General features: G+C 45.1%; 1 protein-coding gene across 1 annotated transcript in view; it reads left to right on the top strand.

The window, feature by feature from the left end:
* TBC1D21 (TBC1 domain family member 21) overlaps window positions 1-14,866 on the top strand; it is a 35,076-nt gene extending 20,210 nt beyond the window's left edge. The window contains exons 7-11 of the mRNA XM_083413169.1: window positions 1,507-1,603; window positions 3,031-3,128; window positions 11,831-11,947; window positions 13,978-14,067; window positions 14,797-14,866. Of these exons, the coding sequence (XP_083269295.1) occupies window positions 1,507-1,603; window positions 3,031-3,128; window positions 11,831-11,947; window positions 13,978-14,067; window positions 14,797-14,838 (444 nt within the window). The 3' untranslated portion in view covers window positions 14,839-14,866. The remainder of the gene's footprint in view (window positions 1-1,506; window positions 1,604-3,030; window positions 3,129-11,830; window positions 11,948-13,977; window positions 14,068-14,796) is intronic.
* Window positions 14,867-17,057: the final 2,191 nt, after the last annotated feature.

Raw genomic sequence — 17,057 nt, forward strand, 5'->3', positions numbered from 1 at the left:
TGGTAAGAACACAAGAAGAGTGCTGCTGGATCTAGTCCAGGATTCTGTTGTAACCTTCTGAAAAGCCCACAAGCAGGGCCCAGGTGCAACAGGGCTTTCTTCACTTGTGAGCTCCAGCAACTGATAGTCAGAGATATGGTTTCTATCAGGTACTGTTAGCCATTATGGGTCTACACAGTCTCCAGAGTCGAAACACTTTAGAGCTGGTAGGGACTTTGGAATTTGTACTCAACCCTCTGCTCAGTGCATGGTCTGCAGTGCAGGATTCTACAGAATCCCCGAGAGATGACTATCCAGCCTCTGTTTAAATGCTTGCACCAATGGGGGGCCCCCATCCCCAATTAATGCAATCCATTCCCCTGGTAGAAAGCTCTTACTATTAGGAAGATTTGCTGAAAATGACTTCCTAGCCAGTCCCACTCCTTAGTTCTAGTCCTGGAACAGCTGGTAATAAGTCCATTCCATCTCCTACTGCATGTTGAAATATGAGAGGCCCCATCAGTATTGGCATTCCACCGGCTCTTGAATACACATGTTTACACAAGCATTCTCCTGACCTCCTGGCTGGAATTCCTGGCTTTGATTGTGGTTTTTGCTGTTACACTGTTTTAATAGGCTTCTTTACTATGTATTTTAATTGGCTTCTATGTTATGTATTTTAATTATAGATGTTTTAATGTGGTTGTTTTACTATTTATTTTAATTACAGGTAGCTGTATTTTTATAATTGGTTTGATACTCATTATTTGGCTGTGTGCTTTTATTGCTTGTGAACTGCCTCCGTATATCAGTTCTAATAACAACAACAGCCACCCTTCAGATATCTGAAGACAGTATGCCACTGAATGCCAGTATGTTGATGAGTAGCAGGGGAGCAGGGGGGCAGTGGTGCTTATACCCTGCTTGTGGACTTCCACAAGCCCAGCCACTGTGTGAAACAGCAAGCTGGATCCTATCAATAGATATGTATTCTGATACAACAAGGTCCATGTGCTTTAACTCATTTATATATTTATTAAGCCATCCTGTGGGTCCTGATGGATGGAAAGCTTGGGGTGGAAGTCTTTTTAAAGAGTGCATTTGCTTGATGTAGGAAGGTTTCTGAACTCCAAATAAATGCTGGGGATTTTCTTTATTAAACAAAATAGAAGACACGGGGCAGTGCACAGCTCCAGTTACAATCTCTTGGATCAATGAGGCAAAGGACTTTCTGTTGAAGCAGAGGCATAGGACTGCCTGTTCTGCATTCTGTGCTGGGGAACAGAAGCTACCACATCCAGCATTTTGCTAGATATCCACAATAGGGACTCCTCCCATACAGGTCTGGGCAGAGTACAAATGTGTCCCTGGAACAACTATATATTTCGGTTTCCTGGGTGTCTTGGGGAGGACTTATTCCCATCATGTGGACTGACCTATGCAAGATCAGGACGCAGCCAGCCTGCACCATCTGGCCTCATCATGCTCCTTTGAATATTTTCACAGCCCAGGATTCTTGTTTTCCAGGAGAATAGCTGCATTATGAACGTTGGGGTGGAGAAAAACCTTATCATGCTTAGAGCCTTGATTGCATTTATGGATCCAACCTTTGCAAAGCATTTGGGTAAGTTCTGCCACCTGGCCAGTTTCTTCAGATATCATGCCACATCAACATGCCTGCAAAAGTTTTGGGATTGCCAACCACTCTAGCAGGCCACAATATATGGGTAGTGAAAAATATTGTTGGCTTTAAGGGTCAGAAGTTATACAGGCCAAGATATGTGGGCAAAGAGTCCTTATTAAAGTGACAGATTCTTTTCCTGCTTTTTTTATTTATTATTTCCAATTTTATACATTTCAATAATTTTACAATCGTTTTAACATTTCAAAACTCAACTTCCTTGACCTTCTTTCTGCAGTTCCTTAAATTATTTTTTTTATATTTTCTGCATATTCCAAATTAATTTAATTTACTCATTTATTCATCTACTTTAAATATATACTCTTATAAAACTGCAGGTTATTACAACAATCCTGCCAACATTCTTATCTGTTTACAGTTTATTTGTAAATACAGTGCTACCTCAAGTTACAAACGACTCAGGTTACAAACGCTGCTAACCTGGAAGAGTTACCTCGAATTGAGAACTTTGCCCCAGGATGAGAACGGAAAACGTGTGCTGGCGGCGCAGCGGCAGCGGGAGGCCCCATTATCGAAAGCACACCTCTAGTTAAGAACAGTTTCAGGTTAAGAATGGACCTCCGGAACAAATTAAGTTTGTGACCAGAGGTACCACTGTATTCCACGAACCATTTCCATTCTTTTTTAACAAGTTTGTTATTTTGATTTCTTATTTTTCCGGTAAGGTTCACCATTTCTGCATATTCCATAAGTTTTTGTATCCATTCTTCTTTCACTGGGACTTCTTCATCTTTCCATGTTTGGGCAAATAACATTCTTGCAGCTGTAGTTGCATACATGAATAAATTTCTATACCATTTGGGTAGTTCTGTCCCTATAATTCCCTAAAGGGAAGCTACAGATAGATGTGTTCATGGTAAGAGCAATTGGATAATGGAATAATTTGCCTAAAAGGTTGAAGGTCTTCAAGCCAAGGTTGGACAGCCATCTGTTGAGAATCCTGTAGCTCTGGATTTCCTGCATAGAGCAGGAAGCTTAAGTAGATGACCTACACGATTCTATGTTTCTACCTTCTGTCCTCAACACAGAAGGCAGCAGGACAGGAAGTCTTGTACCTCACTGTTCCAAGATGCCATCAGCATCATTGATTCGCAAAGCAACAATAGGAAGGCATTCCCAGGGGTGGTGGGCTCTCCTTTGCTGTCAGTACTTAAGCAGATGCTGGCTGACAGGGCATCCTATCAGGGATATTGTTGTCGCATCCTGCACTGCACCGCAGATCCTACATGGGTCAGGAAGTTGAACTAGATGAGCTCAGAGGTACCTATTTGTTCTGTTAGGGCAATCAGCCCAGTCCCTCTGGGTTGAGATTCATGGGTACTAAACTTCCATTTCCTTAATATTTCTAGAAGAGAAAGGTCGAGTGGTACAGTCCTTGTTCCCTTGGTTCTGCCTGTTTTTCCAGCGAGTTTTCAAGTCTTTTGACGATGTCTGGAGACTTTGGGAGGTGAGTGGTCTTTGCTATTTGCATGGCTGGAGGTTTATGCTCCTGAAGAGATGCTGGATATAAAACACCCCTCAGTACCTGTTTGGGTGACTAAATGGACAAATCGTCTCGCCTGGTATAAGGCAGCTTCATCTGCGCATCTTAATGCATTGGCATATTTTGCTTGCTACCATGCTGGCTAACTAGATTTAGATTGCTTCCACATGTCATTCCTAAGAGCAACAGTGATAGAGAGGCAGTTCCTAAAGCAAATGCATAATTAAATGAGAATATATATCTAGAGAGAGAGGGAGGCAGAGGCAGATTCTCAGCACAGTCCTGGAAACCTGCATTCAGATTCCAGTGAGCAAAATCTTCTCCGTGCAGCGGATGCCACAGTGGATTTCAAATGCAAAATCTGTTTCACTACGGCTGGCAGTTCTCTCCGTTTTGTTGACTCTCTGGGCAAAAATTAGGGGGCTTGGCAGCCTTGCCAGACGAGAAGCAGCCTCTCCATGGTGCTGCGCCAGTTGACTCCCTGATGCTGGCCAGTGATTCCTGCCAGCTACACAGCTGGTGCGCATTAGTGGTTGTGCCACAGCTCCTCTTAAAGCCTTTTTTCTTTTTTTGCCTTTTTAAGTCGAATCCCAAATGGAGGCCAGGACTGCTGCTGTAGCAGGATGTTCTGACCCCGCCGAACAGCAGCCATTTGTTTAGCAGCCTCAGCCGCCCCTCCTGTACCCTGGCGCCTTTTATTATTTCAATTAATATGTGCAGAGAATTTTTCCCTTGTGTTTGTCCTTCCTGCTGAGTCGGCTTCTGCACACCAGCCGTTTGCCGGTAATTATGTGGAAGGGAGGTGAAAGGGCAAAGCTCCATCTGGGTTGGGAAAGGAAAGTTCTTCGCTATCTCCAAAGAAGCTCAATTAATCCAGGCCATTAGGATTTGCGTTGGTGTTATTGTTGTAGCAGGTCAGCCTCCTAGCCAGTTCCTCTAGGGGTCTTCGGGCTTCAAGCAGTTTATTGCAAATGCTGAATATCCTTCCTAGGGTTGCCAAACCTCAGAGTTTGACCTGATCTTTTAATGTTTCAGGGTCCTTCTATGGGTCTCTAGTGGAAGGAGTAAAATTTCAGGGTGAAGGGTCAGAATCAAAGGGACAAGCTCATTTCCTTATGGCTTAAGAGGTTTCTTTTTTTTCTTTTGTAACCACCTCCGTCAAATGTCTGTCAGTCTCTAGCACCAAGAAACCAAGCAAAGGAAGGACTGTGGACCAGTGGTGGGGCATCAGCTTTGTCAATGTTTGAAAAGGATCTCTTTTGTGAAATATACTCGGAGTCGAGAGTAGATTTCATGCTCTTTATTCAGCTCATAGCGGTGAGGAGGAATGGAAGTTCCCCCAGAATGTCTGCTTTATATACATTATTTACACAATGGGCCCCATGTGATTGGCTAATTCCGGGATTCACCTGTAGGCCAATCAGGTTGCAGATTCACTTCCACCTGGAGCTGGATTGGTGCTCCTGTGGACCAATCAGACTGCCTGCATTCTGGACCCTATTGTTCTAGGACGAATCAGACTGCTGCAGTCTGAATCCTATTGTTCTAGGACCAATCAGACTGCTGCCTTTTGGATCCTATTCAACTCAGTACATAACACTTTGCCTCCTTTGCCTGGTCCTTGAGAACGAGTACTTTGCAGAATGCTGCTTTTATTCTTAAAAGTCGTCTTCTACAACCACGACCGACAGCTTTATACATATCAAACGCAACCAGCTTTCTACCATCTGACCAACCCACCGCACACACAACCAATGACCACTCTATATATACAGGCATACACAGGTGAAAGGTTGTATGCGTCATGCAGGCTTTGCCAATTCATTGTAGGCCGCTGACTCATGCTGACTCAGTTCCTTTTGTATTAAAGAAACAGCGGCCGTGACATGCTTTGCATGTAGAAGGTCTCTCTGCCAATCAGTGCAGACAAATACTAAGCTTCCTACATGCCTTAAGTCGAGCTTGTTCCAGCTATGTGCAATCCTTTGCCCATGTCATAGTCAGGGCCGTCTTTACCCGGGGGTGCAAGGGGTGCAAGGCACCCAGGTGCCGAATTCTGGGGGGCACCAGGCGCCCGCCGCTGAAGTCGCCGAAGCTCTTAAATGTCTACCTGTTACAAAATAATAAATAATTTTGATCAAGCTAGAAAAACAAAATAGATATATACCTAGGTATTACTGAAATGTATACCTACTGTTTCACTAAAGGACTTTCGACTTTGTGTGCTCATTTACCAAAGACGCACCATGCTTGTCATTCACAACGGCAGCGCTTTTCAGACTCAATGACGGCGCTTGTCATTCACAAGAAGAGATAAGGTGTAAGCGTGGTGTCTGACATAAGCATAATAAAAGTTAATTTGGGGGTGCTGGACAGATCTTTGTATATATATAATTTTTATTGATTTTTCCATGTATATTTCTTCTAACAATATATCTTTAACAATTTTTCATATTTCGACCCTCCTCCCCTGGACTTCCCTCATACTCCTATTTTGGTTTATTTCCATATTGTTCACCCTGCATATTGTTTCCCCAAAATTTTCTCAATACATATAGTCTTATTTTTTGTTGTATACAGTTGTGATTGTTTACTCAAACCCTGCCAATGAGTCCATTTCTTTATGTTGCCTCTTCATATATGTTGCGGTGCATATGCTAAAGACAGGGCTGGTCATAGTTGGGTTACAGGCAGAAGTCTGGGATGAGCCAGAAACCTTGAATTAATAACCATGGAACCAGCCAATAATCAGGGTTGAAGGACTCACTGGAAAGCAGAGTTGAGGAGCAAGCCAGAACCAAACAACCACCAAAGAAACATGGGCACACTAGAGCACAAGAAGACATTCCTTCTCAAATAAAGCTCATCTTGAACAGGAGTCCTTTTATACTGTCTCCTGCCCAAAATGATCCAATGACCAGTCTGAATGGGCAGAGTCAACCCCAGAGCATGAAGAATCCACTGAGAAGCTACCACCTGCAGCCCAGTAGTTCACCACACCTATCCAGATGTTCCTGAAAGTTTCACTAGGCTCCACCCCCTCCCCTAACAGCTTCCACTTCTGCACCAGCTGAGACCACTCATCCCCTGAGCCACAGCAGACCTCAAACTCGGCCCTCCAGATGTTTTGAGACTATAATTCCCATCATCCCTGACCACTGGTCCTGCCAGCTAGGGATCATGGGAGTTGTAGGCCACAAACATCTGGAGGCCCGAGTTTGAGGAAGCCTGCCTTAGAAGCAACCTTGTCCCTGCCCTCTTTCGTCCACCAAATAATGCCAAATTAGTTTTCCCTGCACTGGTTTAGCTTACCTCTGTCTTGCTTAAGAAATAACCAAAGGTCACCTTCTCTGTTGTACTGGCTATGTGGCAGAATTGGATTTAGCTAAGCTCTATTTAAAAATATGCATGTGAAAAAACCTTTCAGCCCAGATCAGTCTGTGCTCCACAGGAAATCTGAGTTTTTCTGTTCATAAAGGGCTTTGCTTCATTTCCTGAAGGCTGCAGTGACTCAGTATCCTAATTTTGGGCAGGGCATGGAGTGGGAAAGGAAAATATGGGGAAGGGAAAGCACCTGAACAGTAAGTTATCTGGTCTCCTCCAAATCTTGAAGGTGGGCCTCATTGTGGCAGGATAAACCCACAACAGTCACAGCCACACCTAGGATTCTCATCTTCCAATTTTGTCCCTACTTTTTAGAGTTCTGGAATTGCCTGGCTTTGCTTCCAAAGTAGATTCAATGCATTAAGAAATCTCATTTTTTCTTGGTTTTCAAACTCTCCAAACGTTGCATGTGCCACACACTGCATGCACACTCTGCTACAAGTTTCGGTGACTTTGTTGCATTCATATCTTCCTCCCCAACCTTCATCGTTAATTCACACGCAAGCCTAGATAAAAGGTGGAACAAAAAAGCCTTATTAATAACAATAATCATAAATAAGCTGCCCTTCACCCTAAGGTCCCAGGTGAGGTTACAACAATTAAAACATAAAATTAAAAGCAGTTTAAAACATATTGCATCCTAGAAATAAGGTGAGCTCTTAAAATATACATCCTACATGGCAAAAGTGTGGGCAAAGAGTTGCACCTTCCGCATGTAATTCTGTGTTGCAATGCAATAACTAATGAAGATTCTTTTGGTGTGGTGTTTTACTAATGCACAAGACCAAAACCCCCCACCCACCCAAAAAAACATTCTTGATGTGCAACCACACCAAGAGAGCCGTTTTGCAGTGTTTTGTCAATGCACCTGTGCACAGGGGAGGGGTCTAAGAGATGCAAATTCTCTGAAGGAACGGAAAGCTGTGAATGAGGCATGCTCCAATTCTGAAATTGGTGTTTGCCGTTTTCCTAGTTAAACCAGAATCTGGGATGAGCGGCACGCAGAGCAAAACAAATCAGGAGAAAAACAAAGGAAGTTACAGAGGAAATTGACTCATTTCTAAGGCTCTAGGTGCCTTGTGGTTCCTGCTGGCAACCAGCTATGTGTCAGACTAGACACTTCCTTGAATGGTGTGCTGAACCACTCCTTCTATACAGATCCTGATAAGTCAGGGATAAGATTCTTTGCAGTGTGATCTTCTGGTGTTACAAAGCAGGCATCTTCTATAATAACTGGGCATCGCAGTGTGGCTCATATCACCTTGTTGTCATCCTTTCTCCTTCAGACATAGTGCATGTCTGACACAAAACAACACTTGGGTGCACACATTGCTGTCGACCTAAAATGACTGATGGGGAAGAGAAAGTAGAATAAATGCTAAGCAGAGATTTCAAGCGGTTCAACCCTCTCCCGCTCCCGCTCCCCCATGACATCCACTGATTCTAGTGAGGTTCGCTGGAAGAATTCAGCTTCTGTGCATTCCGGTGCAAATTGATCTGATCTGCAGCAGCTCCCAGACCAATGTGCTGAGTGAGATGGAATAATCCTTCAGATCTTACACTTCTCTGAATCTTTCGGTACAATTTTCAGCTCAAAATGTAGCAAAGTGTGCCCAAAATTGCTGAAATGTGTTAAAATATGTACAGTGATAAAGAACACATACTTAAATAAAAACTTTTGTCCAGATCTGTTTTAAAAAACAACAACAACAACCAGCAAGTGGCAAATATTTGGGTTGCAGGGAGCATTTTAGTAGCCACATATTCAGAAAAGGACAATCAAAATAATCCAGGGAATGCAGTGACTCCCCTACGAGAAGAGGTTAAAGCATTTGGGGCATTTGAGATTAGAGAACAGGCGAGGAAAAGGTGACATGCTAAATTTATGGAATTATGCGTGGCATTGAGAAAGTGGATAGAGAAGGGTTTTCTCCTTCTCTCACAACACTAGAACTTGTGGGCATCTAACGAACCTGAAGCTGGACCATAAAGAAGGCTGATCACCGAAGAATGGATGCTTTCGAATTATGGTGCTGGAGGAGACTCTTGAGAGTCCCATGGACTGCAAGAAGATCAAACCGATCCATTCTGAAGGAAATCAGCCCTGAGTGCTCACTGGAAGGACAGATCCTGAAGCTGAGGGTGCAATACTTAGGTCACCTCATGAGAAGAGAAGAGAAGACTCCCTGGAAAAGACCCTGATGCTGAGAAAGATGGAGGGCAAAAGGAGAAGGGGACGACAGAGGACGGGATGGTTGGACAGGGTTCTCGAAGCTACTAACATGAGTTTGACCAAACTGCGGGAGGAAGACAGGAGTATCTGGCGTGCTCTGGTCCATGGAGTCACAAAGAGTCGGACACGACTAAATGACTAAACAACAACAACAATAAACCTGAATGATGGAAGATTCAGGACAGAGAAAAGAAAGGACTTCTTCACACAGTGCAACACAGTTAAACTCTAGAACTTGCTCGCACAGGAGGCAGTGAGGCCACTAACTTGGATGGCTTTAAGAGAGGATTAGACAATTTCATGGAAGATCGGGCCAATGAATGCCTACTAGCCATAATGGATACGGGTGGTGCTGAGGTCTAAACCACTGAGGTGGCTCCTTACATGGGTCTCCCGCTCCTCATTTAACCCCTGCAAAAACCCTGTCGGTGTCAGGAGCCGATACAAAACAACAACCCCCTGTGTTGTAAACTTAACAAACAACACAAGCGACATGAAGACCAGTATACTAGATAGCGCTGCAATTCTTATTGCATAAAGGTAAAGGTAAAGGGACCCCTGACCATTAGGTCCAGTCGTGACCGACTTGGCGGTCATCTCACTTTATTGGCCGAGGGAGCCGGCATACAGCTTCTGGATCATGTGGCCAGCATGACTAAGAGCAGCACACGGAAACACTGTTTACCTTCCCACCGGAGGGGTACCTATTAATCTACTTGCACTTTGACATGCTTTCGAACTGCTAGGTTGGAAGGAGCAGGGACCGATCAACGGGAGCTCACCCCGTCGCTGGGATTCGAACCGCCGACCTTCTGATCGGCAAGTCCTAGGCTCTGTGGTTTAACCCACAGTGCCACCTGAGTTGCATAATATACAACAAAAACAAAAACAAATTGTGTACACTTGTAAATTCTCTAATATATTTGAAATCAAATGAACACACGTCTGTCAATCTTTGAAAGTCCGTAGAAGTATAATGAGTCTATAGTTGAAACAAAGTGATAAATGCTATCCTGTGGGCTAAGTGGTAAAACTTTCTAGGCTTCATAGTGCCGAAGTAGTAAGTGAATAACAACGTAAGACAGTGATCCCGGATAATCTGACTGTTTTGCTGGAATTTACAAGTGTACACAATTTGTTTTTGTTGTATATTATGCAATAAGAATTGCAGTGCTATCTAGTATACTGGTCTTTGTGTTGCTTGTGTTGTTTGTGGTGTCAGGAGCTGGCCAGCGGTAAATGACACAGAGTTAAGTGAAACTAACTCTTCATTAGAAAAATCAGGATCGGCACAGGAGTGCCAGGCCTAATGAGCACACCAACTCTCTCTGGTAGGTCTTCCTCCTATGAGGCAGTTGTGGAGGCTGGAGGTCCCTGTCTTCACATAGCTGCCTAAGTGCCCTCCTCTCCCAGGGTTTCTGCAAGCAATCTGAGACTGCGCCAGCATGCCTGTCCTCTGCTCCTCCTGCTTCATGCCTCCGCGGGTTCTGGGAGACCAGCAAGGAGAGGAGGCTGTCGCAGGAGCAGCAGGAGACACCTGTGCCTCTTCACCAGCCAGACTCTCTGCCTCTTAGACTCCTTCCTCACCTGCTTCTGATTCTGGACTTCTCTCTGCCACAGACTCTCCCAGCTCACCAAGCCCTATTTACCTCTTTAGCTTTGTCGCTGTGGTCTAAACCACTGAGCCTCTTGGGCTTGCCGATCAGAAGGTCGGTGGTTCGAAATCCCCCGACGGGGTGAGCTCCTGTTGCTCTGCCCCAGCTCCTGCCAACCTAGCAGTTCGAAAGCACACCAGTGCAAGTAGATAAATAGGTACCGCTGTGGCGGGAAGGTAAATGGCATTTCCGAGTGCTCTGGTTTCCGTCACGGGGTTCCATTGTCCCAGAAGTGGTTTAGTCCTGCTGGCCACATGGCCTGGAAAGCTGTCTGTGGACCAACGCCGGCTTCCTCAGCCTGAAAGCGAGATGAGCGCCGCAACCCCATAGTCGCCTTTGACAGGACTGAAGCGTCCAGGGGTCCTTAACCTTCTTTCTTTCTTTCTTTCTTTCTTTCTTTCTTTCTCCCTCGCTCCAGGGTCAGAGGCCTTTCTGAATGCCAATTGCTGGAGACCACAGCAAGGGGGAGTGGTCTTGTACTCAGGTTCTGCATATGGGTTTCTCACAAGCATCTGATTGGTCCCTGTGAGAACAGGATGTGGACTAGATGGGCCATTGACCTGATCCTGCAGGTTCTCCATATGTTCTTATTGGGGTGAGGGGACAAGCCAGTGTGGTGTAGTGGTTAAGAGTGGTGGACTCATAATCTGGGGAACTGGGTTCGCGTCTCCGCTCCTCCACATGCAGCTGCTGGGTGACCTTGGGCCAGTCACACTTCTCTGAAGTCTCTCAGCCCCACTCACCTCACAGAGTGTTTGTTGTGGGGGAGGAAGGGAAAGGAGAATGTGAGCCGCTTTGAGACTCCCTAGGGTAGTGATAAAGAGGGATATCAAATCCAAACTACTACTCCTCTTCTTCTTCTTCTTCTTCTTCTTCTTCTTCATCATCATCACCTTCTATAAAAGAATGGGAACCAGGAATTTGGCACAGGATTCTATGGTATAATGTATCCCATTATATGAAAATATGGGAATGAATGTTAAATAAGTGCAAAGATTTGTTAAAACTGTGACATAAGCTAATTTTTAAATGTCATAATAAATACACAAACACAGGACAAGCTGTTTTAGAGGTTATATAACAACAAAATGTGTTGGAGATAATATTCAAAATGTATAGTTCACACAAGAACAATAGATCATGTGCAAGCAACATTTGTTACAACACCCTCCAGAATATTGATAATGGTGGTATTTTACTTTTCTTTTAACTTTTTGAGGGGAAATCTTCTGTGTCTATACAAAATTAGAGCTCAGATTTTTTAATGAAAAAAAAATCACAGATGAATGCAGAGATGGAACAGACGTATGAATGAGCACACATATAATTGGCACATACTGGGAATAGACTGATCCATTCACCCCTAATTCTTGCTTGTGTTGGTCTCCTCCAAGGTGTTTCTGACTGGGCTGCCTTGCAGAAACTTTCAAGTGATTGTAGCCTACACAATGTTGCAGACAGTGAGAGATCAGATCCTCAGAGAAGACATGAATGGAGACGACATTTTAATGGTGAGTCAGGCTATCAGAACACCTAAAAGTTACATGAGATGCAATTTAAGCACCAAGACTATAATCCAGGGTACCCTGGAATTCCCACATAGGCTACCTACAAAAATCTTGGTGAACATTGTATGCTGTGCTGATATTTTATGATACAGCGGCATACACATACTCTTATAAATAAATAAATGTTGAATGGTGAAGTTGTAGGGTTGGAAGGATAGCAACGGAGCATACCTAGGGAACTTCTAGATTTTTGCTGCTGCCTGCCACAAAGATTATAATGCATCAATACGACCTAACCATATTCAGCAACCATGCTATAAACAAGGGGTAGGAAACCTGTAACCCTCTGGATATTATTGACCTCTAACACCCATCAGCCCCAGCCAGCCTGGTCAATGGTTAGGGATGATGGGAATTGTTGTCCAGCTACATCAGGTGTAGGCAAACTAAGGCCCGGGGGCTGGATCAGGCCCAATTGCCTTCTAAATCCAGCCCGTGGATGGTCCTGGAATCAGCATGTTTTTACATGAGTAGAATGTGTCCTTTTATTTAAAATGCATCTCTGGTTATTTGTGGGGCCTGCCTGGTGTTTTTACATGAGTAGAATGTGTGATTTTACTTAAAATGCATCTATGGGTTATTTGTGGGGCATAGGAATTCGTTCATTCCCCCCCCCCCAAAAAAAAAATAGTCCGGCCCACCACATGGTCTGAGGGATGGTGGACGGGCCTACGGCTGAAAAAGGTTGCTGAACCCTGAGCTACATCTTGAGGGCCACAGATTCTTGATCTCTACTGCTGCCAATTGGTTACTCTCATGATAAAAGTCACCTTCAAGATCATCTTCAAGTTCATTCTCTTACATGTGCTTTTTTACTCTTTAGACTATATTGGGCAAAAAAGATTCCTGCGTTGTGGGGTGTTAAACTAGATGATACTCGTGGTCCCTTCCAATTCTACAATTTTATTGTTCCGTGAAGTTTGTAATAGTTGGGGATAATTAACAGATCTCATTCCACTGCGTGTATGTTTTAATGTTTTATTAATATTCTTAAATATGCTTTATGCATCAGCCCAGCAGATTGTAACAGCCTGGATCCTGGGGGAAATGCCAAAGATCATTTGGATGAACTTGAATTGAACTGTGAACTGAATGTGAATGGACTAGTTCATTTTGTGAAGGAAGCAATATTCGTTCCTTTTTAAACTTTTTGAAAACTAGTCCCTAAATAATAGCTTTCTAAGCTCTGAGTTTAATTCAGATATAACAATCAATGAGTGCACAGTCTGGGCACACAATAGTTGAGTAGTACAAATCAACAAGTCTAACCCTTTTATGCAAACACATAGACCTGTGTTTGGTGTAATGTGTGAACAAGACTCAATGACAGCAAGGAAGAGCAACAGCAGAGTCGGGAGGCTCCAGGGGTTGGCGGTGCCATCCTGCAGGACGGTGGGCATCACCACTGATTCTTCCCACTGGTGCTGGAGCCGACTAACTTTTAGTCTGATCACTCCACATTCTTCTTATATTCTAATATTTTCATATCAGAGACTGCAATACATTTGCAACCAAACAAAAATGGCAATATAATCTGTGAAACAGCAAGCCTGGTTGACTGATATGTTGGGATACTGCCAGGGAGACAAAGTCCATCATGACTCCTCGTCGTCTCCGGACGTCCATTGATCTCCTGTACACGCAGTATCAGCAATTAGCGACACGAGCTCCAGAAATAGCTTGCCACATTCCAGAGCCGATGCACACTCTTATCAGCAGATAATGAACAGTGAAAGATGCACTTAGGAGAGCATTATTTACAAGTTTATTTCTGCATTGATCAGAACAAAGAAAAACATGACTGCCTGCTTCAGTGCTCCGGCATAGAGAGAGAAACGAAAACAAAGACACAACAGACACATCCTGTGAAAGCAGGAAAATACGCAGGCTGTGACACAAACATCCTGCTCCCTTTTAAGGTGGAACGGAAATATCCTAACATGATATACTGACACTTTTCTTCTCTGTTACAGCTGTGCAATAACATCGTAGATCTGGATGCCGATGAATTGATCTCCAAATCCTGTAACACATATGAGGTTCTCCTGAAATATAAAGATAAGGTAAAGGGGGGGACCTGGAACTCTCCTTCAAATATAATATTTCTGGGTTCAGAGAAGGATTCCATACACAGGCTTAAGCTTTTTCTTAAAATAAAAATAAAATGCCTGTCCTCACAATAACAAACAAAGGCAGCTGAAACTCAAACACAACTAGTAAAAAGTAAAGGTACCCCTGCCCGTACGGGCCAGTCTTGACAGACTCTAGGGTTGTGCGCCCATCTCACTCAAAGAGGCCGGGGGCCAGCGCTGTCCGGAGACACTTCCGGGTCACGTGGCCAGCGTGACATCGCTGCTCTGGCGAGCCAGAGCCGCACATGGAAACGCCGTTTACCTTCCCGCTAGTAAGCGGTCCCTATTTATCTACTTGCACCCAGGGGTGCTTTCGAACTGCTAGGTTGGCAGGCGCTGGGACCGAACAGCGGGAGCGCACCCCGCCGCGGGGATTCGAACCGCCAACCTTTCGATCGGCAAGCCCTAGGCGCTGAGGCTTTTACCCACAGCGCCACCCGCGTCCCACAAACTAGACTTTGTTGCTAATCAGGCAAAAGCCTGAGAAATGTCACTGTTGGGGGTACAGCTGGTGCAAATACCCCTGTTCACCTTTGTGAGGTCATTTGTTCCCTGCCACTTCAGGCAGTTTCCCTAGTTAAAAAAAAGGTGGCGGGAGATGAACAATGATATATTCTCTTTGTTATATATATTGCTGATGTGTCCTCCATTTGTCCTCAGGTTCCGAATGAGTTCAAGGAGTTCTTTGGTCTGTCACTGTAATAAAGGTGCCTTGTTATAAAAGTCGAAAGAGTCACGTGGCCTGGGTGGTGTTAGTGACAGAGAATGGAAATCAACTGGGGGCAGATGTCCTCTCTCTGCTCCTATTGACGTGGGTCAAAGCAAGAAAGGTAGACTAACTGCATGCACTGTTGCCTTAGCACCAAATGGAGCATCAAGCTTGTTGAAGCCAGACCAGATCCACAGATGGTGGATCCTTAAGAGGATACCATGTTCATAAAGATGACTGGAGCTGTGATGTGGCTTGCTCCCCTACTGCACATTACCGAGCATAAGGAATGGGCAGAGTTCAGAGGCAGAGTAACTCTGCACATGCAGAAGGCTCCAGGTTCAATCCCCTTGCTTCTCTGGGTAGGATGGCTGACAGTCACAATGGACAACACTAAGGTGGCTGCTCCAAGGGTCTGGTAGAGCAGCCTCCTCTGTTCCTCTGCACCACTTTATTTAAGATTCTGTTTCACATTTCCCCAAGGCAGGATTACCTGGAAATGTGTTAACAGCCCTCCTTTTGAGAAAGGGATCAGGTGGCGGCAAGGACCCATCTCTGCCTGAGCCCCCAGAGAGCTGTTCCTGTCAATATAGACCGGGGATGAGGAAACTCTGATTTTCCAGATGTCATTGGACTCCAAGTCCCATCAGCCTCAGCCAGCATGGTTTATGGTCTGAGATGATGGGAGTTGGAATCCAACAACGCTTGGAGGGCCACAGGTTCCACACCTCCAATGCTGGGCCAATAAGTATAATAATAAGTATTATTATTATTATTATTATTATTATTATTATTATTATTATTTATACTCCGCCCATCTGGCTGAGTTTCCCCAGCCACTCTGGGCGGCTCCCAATCAAGTGTTAAAGACAATACAGCATTAAATATTAAAAACTTCCCTAAACAGGGCTGCCTTCAGATGTCTTTTAAAGATAGGATAGCTGCTTATTTCCTTCACATCTGAAGGGAGGGTGTTCCACAGGACGGGCGCCACTGCCGAGAAGCCCCTCTGCCTGGTTCCCTGTAACCTTACTTCTCGCAATGAGGGAACTGCCAGAAGGCCCTCAGCGCTGGATCTCAGTTTCTGGGCTGAACGATGGGGGTGGAGATGCTCCTTCAGGTATACAGGACCAAGGCCGTTTAGGGCTTTAAAGGTCAACACCAACACTTTGAACTGTGCTTGGAAACGTACTGGGAGCCAATGCAGATCTCTCAGGACTGGTGTTATGTGGTCTCGGCAGCCAATTCCCAGTCACCAGTCTAGCTGCCGCATTCTGGATTAATTGCAGTTTCTGGGTCACCTTCAAAGGTAGCCCCATGTAGAGCGCATTGCAGTAGTCCAAGAGGGAGATTACTAGAGCATTCACCATTCTGGCGAGACAGTCCGCGGGCAGGTAGGGTCTCAGCCTGCGTACCAGATGGAGCTGGTAGACAGCTGCCCTGGATACAGAATTAACCTGCGCCTCCATGGATAGCTGTGAGTCCAAAATGACTCCTAGGCTGTGCACCTGGTTCTTCAGGGGCACAGTTACCCCATTCAGGACCAGGGAGTCCTCCACACCCACCCGCCTCCTGTCTCCCAAAAATGGTGCAGCATGGCAAAAAGTGGCTTCCCAATTCAAGCTGCTTCCGTCCTCTGGACACAAACTTCAGCACTTCTTTTGAGACTTTCCGGCTCTCAAGTAGCACGAAACGCCAACCGACTCCGTCACATGCACTTTCATTTGAAGGGAGATGGGGAGATGGGAGCAGGTCCTTGCCGAGCAAATGTTTCCATTGGCCTCCTCACCCCCAGCCCGCTCTTTCCTCCTGCCCTGCTAGCCTCTCCTCGAGCTGGAAGCGCAGGCCTCGGTTTCCGTGGGCGCCTGGCTACTTAAAAGCCAAATAAACAAACACGAAAGGAAGAAAATTGCAAACGAAGTGGAGCGAGGCTGCCCGCCGAACTGTGACATGTTGAAAGTGACCTTGACAGACTCGGTAGAACCTTGATTTGACACTTATCAAATGCGACAGAGGGAGACGCAGCGGGAGGGAAGGGAGGGGCACCTTCTCAACATTCCCCCCAGGACTTGCTCAGCTCTAGAGCTGGAGTAACTCAGTGTGTCTTAGGATGCTGGTGGGATTTACAGAAATGGGCTGTGGCTTTGCTTGTTGTTGCTGCTTTGCTTACAATGAGGACGCATCCTGCTTTTCAGGAGACAGCCCTCTGTTT

The sequence above is a fragment of the Podarcis tiliguerta genome (assembly GCF_965153285.1).
Source record: "Podarcis tiliguerta genome assembly, chromosome: 14".
NCBI lineage: Eukaryota > Metazoa > Chordata > Lepidosauria > Squamata > Lacertidae > Podarcis > Podarcis tiliguerta.